Source organism: Mycteria americana, chromosome 2 (genome assembly GCF_035582795.1).
Source record: "Mycteria americana isolate JAX WOST 10 ecotype Jacksonville Zoo and Gardens chromosome 2, USCA_MyAme_1.0, whole genome shotgun sequence".
Classification (NCBI taxonomy): Eukaryota; Metazoa; Chordata; class Aves; order Ciconiiformes; family Ciconiidae; genus Mycteria; species Mycteria americana.
In genome coordinates this window covers 54199175-54205473 of record NC_134366.1, presented here as the reverse complement: position 1 = coordinate 54205473, position 6299 = coordinate 54199175, and the positions used below count along the sequence as shown (strand labels likewise).

General features: G+C 41.8%; 1 protein-coding gene across 3 annotated transcripts in view; it reads left to right on the top strand.

The window, feature by feature from the left end:
* The first annotated feature begins 327 nt into the window (after nucleotides 1-327).
* Nucleotides 328-6299, top strand: part of ANLN (anillin, actin binding protein) — a 29056-nt gene continuing 23084 nt past the window's right edge. For all 3 annotated transcript variants that reach the window (XM_075493465.1, XM_075493464.1, XM_075493463.1), the window contains exons 1-3: nucleotides 328-495; nucleotides 5201-5354; nucleotides 5741-6025. In XM_075493465.1, the coding sequence (XP_075349580.1) occupies nucleotides 478-495; nucleotides 5201-5354; nucleotides 5741-6025 (457 nt within the window). In that variant the 5' untranslated portion in view covers nucleotides 328-477. The remainder of the gene's footprint in view (nucleotides 496-5200; nucleotides 5355-5740; nucleotides 6026-6299) is intronic.

The window sequence follows — 6299 nt, the reverse complement described above, 5'->3', positions numbered from 1 at the left end:
GGCCAGCCGGCAGCGGTACGGCCCGCATTAGCTCCCGACCTACCTCCCGCCTCCGCACCCTCTGCCTCACAGGGAGGGAGAGCAGCCTGCGAAGGGGAGGGAGAGCGGGCAGACTGCTGTCGGATTGGATAGCTCACCTGTCAATCAATGTCCGCTGCGGAGCGGGGCGGAACGTTGTGCGCAGGCGCTCACCTCCCTCCGCCCGTCGTGCCCGCCTCGGCCACGGCAGGGGCGGGGCGGGGCGGGGCACTCGCCCCTGGATGTCACGTGACTGAGCGGCGGGCGTGGGCCAGCGGCTGGGCGCGCGCGGCGGTTTGCCCCGCCTCTCGTGCGCGCCCCGCCTCGCGCATGCGCAGCTGAGGCGGGCGCTGAAATTCAAATCTGAGGAGCGGTTGGGGTGGTGGTTCTGCCATTCTCGGGCGGCCTGAGGGAGCGGACGGAGCGCGGGCGGCAGCAGCAGCAGTGACGACGACGACGATGGACCCGTTCACTGAGGTGAGGGCACGGCGTGGGCCAGCCTCCGAGCCATGAGCTGTCGAGAGGGTGCACCTGGGGTTTGATCCGGGGAGGGGGCGGGGGCGAGGGCGAGTTGTCAGTGGCGGGGGCAGCAGGAACAGAGAGCGGCAAGGGCCGGTCGGGGTCCGCAGGGGAGCTGCTCCTTGTTGCCGTGCTGTTGGGGCGGAATAGTTTCTCCCAGCCCTGGCTCCTGGCTAAGGCCTGTCAGCGCCCCCCGTTCCCCCTTACATTACTCCGGGCGTTCGTGGGCTTGTAGAGAGCCTCTTTCTCTGCAATGGGGAGACAGGTCTCCTTGCCACCTCTCTCTACGCCCTTGTCTTGCTCGTACCTCCAACATTGCAGCTGCCCGGGTATTTGTGAGGCATCAGGTCTGTTCCAGGAGAGGACAGAGGTTATTCGTGCAAGGGATTGCAAAGGAGAGGACCTTTTCTAAACCGGGCTGATACTTGACTGCGTTTCCTAGCGCTTTAGTGTTTGCCTCTCATGTGCGTCCGGCAGATAAGATTTTCGGCTGAAACAGAAGGGACACCGGGAGCTAGTGGCAGTGCTATTGACACACATTGTGCCTGCCGTACCTAAAGGTCGAGTGTGAAGTTTGCCCAAAGCAGTGATCATCTGATTAAAAATGCGTCCTTTTTGACATTGTTGCCATCTGTGATTGGTCAGTTTAATTTGCAGGCACAGTTCCTCTTTTTTAAAAAAAAAAAGTTGTTAGGGTGGATTTGCACATGTGTTTTTGGGTTTTACAGAGGCAAAATTGTAATAAAATGAGCGGAATTGACGGGCTTGAATCTGTATGAAGGTTGGAGGTTTCTTAAAGATGCTGTACTGTACTCTTGATTTTATATGTGACAGATGTAGAGCTGTGGAGCTGTCTTGTGACTGCTTTGAGAAATGTTGTAGTAAAAATGGCCTTCAATCTACAGCCTGCCTAAGCAAAAACCTAAACTACTTTAAAAAAAAATCCAAATCAAATACTTTGGTGAAATACTCTCTTCTCCCCTTGAAAACAATCTGTATCTCAAATTGACATACTTTAAATAAACTGAGTGCCCAAAAAAGGTGACTGCACACATCTGATTTAAAAAGCTGAACATAAGGTATTGATCTGAACTTATTTACTAAATGTGTTATGCCAAGGCAGATTTACCCTATTCCCATGTAAAGGCTTGCTAAGTATAAGCATCTAAAACCTCCTTCCTTAATTGGTAGTGATCTGACTAGTCTTACATAAACTTCAAGTCCAGGCTACTGAATCAAGTTTAAAATGGTTTTGCATGCTGGGAGATATTCCAACCTCAACACACCCTTCTTGTAGATAACTGACTTTGAAAAGCTATGACCAACCGTGAGGCCGCTCCTTAGAGTAAACTTCATTCAAATGTTAGCTAGTATTGCAGAATACCTAAATGTTGCCTTAGCAAGAATGTTTATGCTGTGGAGGACATTCCACTGTTCTGTAAAAATCTAACCAACATTAGTGTATTAGTATTGAAGTTTAATAACTTTCCTCAAAAAAGTTTTCTGAAAAGGAACCTTTTTACCACCTACTATGAAGTATCTATGCTCTGATTTTTTTTTTTCTTTTAATGTAACGTTTCCTTAGCTGAGCTGTTTTCAGATAATCTTTGTCTACAAATTACAGTGCTCTGTTACTTGCAGGGAACTGGTGAGGCATTGTAAGTGTTGATTATGTAAAGCAGGGTAATTCAAGCCTTAATTGGTCAAAGCATGCTGTTAATTCAGTGTTTGCTGATCGCTTTACGGTAACAAATTTTGTCCTGGTCTCACTGAATTTAAGCTCAAATAAATCTTGCTGTAAGATTCAGTGGAATAACATTTCTTTTGATTAATCTTGCAAGCAAAAACTAATAACACTCTGAATCTCAACCAAATTATTAATACAGGACACACTGAGGAGACAGTGCACTGGACACTTTTGTAGGATCACAGTGAATGTACTGTTTGTGACTTTCGGTTTATAGCTGATTGTATAATTCACCTTTCTTGCACAGAAAGCTTTATGTCTGGTACTATAGAAGGTTAAAAAAAGTCTAGTTTATCTTGTACTTTGAAGTACTTATTAACATTCATAGAGCGAAGTATGGTTTCCTAGCATGGAGGATGACCAAAGAGAAAGAAGTGATGCAGTTGCTCGGGGAAAAATTTGCATATATGAAGTCTGAAGTTAACTGTTCCTTCAATTTCATGGATAAATTTGCTCCCTTTGCTGCATTCTGCTAGTAAAGCAGGGTAGTTAGAACAAATTCTTGTAATCACATATGGGCCTGAGTATCTTCTCTAATGCTGCTAAATATGTACTTTAAAACATACTTTTTTAAAAGCAAGATTGTCCATCAACATTTAAAGTGGGAAGGCCTTTTCTGATTTTTAAAAGGTGCTTTTGCAACACAAACCATGATCCTCTAAATGCTAGTTAGCAGTTCTCAGATTCCTAGATGTAATAAAATAGGTATGTCCTACTCTGAAACTTTGCCTGTCATCAGAACACTTGGAGAATGCACTTGTAGCAAATACCCTGCTGATGAACTTGAAAAGTAAGTCTCAAGTTGTGGCTGGCTTACTCATCGTGTGTAATAGCAGAGTTTGAATTACAGCAGTTGCATGGAAAACTTGAGATACAAAAAGCCAATAGGAGCTGGAGTTCAACAACAGAGGCGTGCATTCTTGGGAAGTGACATCCTATTTGTAATAACTGAAACTCCATCTTAACTGAACTAACAAAACAGAAAGGAATGTGACTGCATTTGAATAGAACTGTAGGAATACTGTTGTGGAAGATATACTCAACTTTGCACAAGAAGAACAGTTAATTTATATAGCCTCTAAGATTTTATTTATGTGGGTATTACCTGCGCTCTGTAGCTCTGCCTTTTGGAGATTGAAATAAGGAAACTTGACTTGTGGACACAACTAGCCATGGAACTTGCATTGAAGGCCCTCCTGGCATTTCATGTGTCCCCTTTTTTAAATTTTATTTTTTTTCTTTTTTTCAAAATCCTCCTCTTCTGTGGAAGTTAGAGAAGCTGATTTTTTGCTTTCACAACAAACTGTTGAGATTGACATTCCATTTGTCCTGTGTTGCCTACAATGGAACGCTGTTTAAGACTTCAGCCTTAGACAGTTAAAAATGTGAAATGTGTATTTAATTGCTGTGCAACAGCACAGATAATGCCTGGCACAGTTCTCACGATAATTTATGTGCTACCAAACAAGTGCAGTTTATATGCTTCCTTTTAAAGGCTGTTAGTTCAATCACACAATTTCTTGTCTCAAAGTGCCTTAAAACCTAGATCAAACAAGGAATTAAGTAGCCTTTAGATGTGATCAAACTGAGTGATAATATCTATGATGCAGTATTTAAAAACAAACAAACAAAAAACCCCCCACAACAACGCAATATATATCTAACTTGGATGCTATAAGGAATCACTTTATACTAGTGTGGAACACTTACTAGAACAGCTATTTTGTATGATCATAGTACTCAAATTTCCAATGGATAGGAAATGAAAGAGAATGTTAGATAGCTTAATTGGTATCTCTATATGTTCTTCTTTACACAGATACATTGTGATAAATAGCCTGTTTATTAAGACAACTAGTTATAACATCAGTCTATTCTTCTTAAAACTTAAGCTTGAGGAACAGAAATTCACCTTTTGATTTAGAAGGTGTAATAGCAACAATATTTTTTTTAATATTAATAACCATGTGTTTAATTTGTTCCATTTTTTAAATGACTGCTTGGTGATCACTTCAATGTTTATTTTGTTAGAGGGTTAGTGCCAATCAGGTGACTTGACCATATGCTTTAGCAATGTGTCAAAAAAACCTACGCAAGACTTGACAGTTCAAGACTGTTATGTGGTGATTCAGTAAAAAAAGTAATTACTTTCAAACATTTCTGACTACTTCAGGCTCTATAGAAGCCTTTCTTCTTTGTTTAATTTTGCCTTTGTGTCTCTTAAGCCTGGTTTCCTTTGAAAGCCAAGCTAATGGGAGGCAACTAGTTCATTTAATGACTGGAACTTTGGAACCTAGCTTCACCTCTTACTAATAAAAGAGTATGTGTCTCAAACTTAACTGCTTCTACAGTTTTTGTGATAGTTTGTGGCTAGGTGAAAAGACCCAAACCATTGCCTCTGAAGAAAATGCTGCAGCCTGTTGTCTGTCTGGTAGGCCAAAGGACTTCAGATAACCTGCAAACATGTACTGACCAGCCAGATAGCAAGAAGGTAGCTTGGAATGTGCTACAGTGTGAGCTACCTTTTATCTAACTTGCTAAAAATGGGAGAAGCTGTGGGTATTGCAGTGGTGCAATCAAAGTATGGAGATCAGGGGTTATCACTGAGAAAAAGGAGGTAGACGGAAAAAACATATTGTTGGCAGTGTAGAAAACATATTTTGTTTGTTCTGCTTTCAGGAGGAGATAGCCAGTCAGAAAACCAGACTTCTGAATATTCCTATTGCATTGCATTACGGTAGATCAGTTAGCAACGTCTGAGAGTTGCATTTGTCTTAATGTAGCCTTCACTATAAATTTCTGGTATTGTGGATGTTAGTATATGCTGTATAAAATTTAAACACTTTTAATTTGAGCTGTTACTAGTTAACACACTTATTGCAATGTATAGTAACACATGATTTATTGATTACTTAGAAACTCCTTGAAAGAACCCGTGCCAGGCGAGAGAACCTGCAGAAGAAAATGGCTGAGCGGCCCAAGATGGGAATGAGACCCACAATGCAGACTAAGAGGGTCAGAGAGCCTTTGTTAGAAACTGGTAACCAGGCTCCTCTTCCTGGTGAAGAAGGTATTTTGCAACAAGTTTAATAAAGACTGTCTTAATACAAGTCCCATCTCCTTTTTTTTCTAAGGGCAAGTGAAAACCCTTAGTGTTTATCTTATGCTAAACAGCGATGGATGTAGTTACCTGATCACTAGGACTGAATGTGGCTAATGTTTAGCTTAACTTGAGAGCAGATGCTCTAAGTAATTAGTAAGCTATACAAAAATAATTGTGTAATGCCAAAGATAGTGCCTTGTGCTTGGTAGACTTTAGGAAGGGCAGTTTTTGGGGAGGCATATCGGGGTGTTCATAAGTCATAACTTTATCTGCATTACAGTTTTGTACTTTCTCTCTGAAAATATTTTAGATTGTTTGAATACTAATTTGCTCGAATACTCTGACCTGTACAGTGAAACCTGGTACAAAGCCATCACCATCAAAGAGGCTCTGCCCTAACAATGTGGAGACTCAAGCTTCCATTTCAGAGAACATACAGCCAGTTCCTTCAAGTTCCACAAGCCATCATTCTCCTGAGATTACTTCGGAGTTGCATGTAGCTGCTTCTAACAGGGCTTCATTGGTTCAGCCCCTTGATAAAGGAAAAACAAACACCAAGTCAGAAACTCCTGCAGCCCTTTCAGTCAAAACACGTATGCAGAAATTGGCAGAACAGCGACGCTGCTGGGATAGTGAGGGTATGTTTCACTTGCTAAGCGGTATTGGTGTTTTTCAGTGTTTGCATTGATGACGTTTGCTATCAGAAGATAATTTTGTGTGTGTGAATGCTAATGTTTTCATAAAGAATTCTTAGACAGCACCGTGGAAGGCCTAAAATAATGAAACTGACTACAGCTTAATTTTATGCATCTTTTCCCTACTAGTGTGATGCCTTGCTCATCACAACAGTGACTTAAAACTAGTAAACTGCTTGGTAAAAAATGTGTTGGCTTTGCAATGAGCTTTAATTTA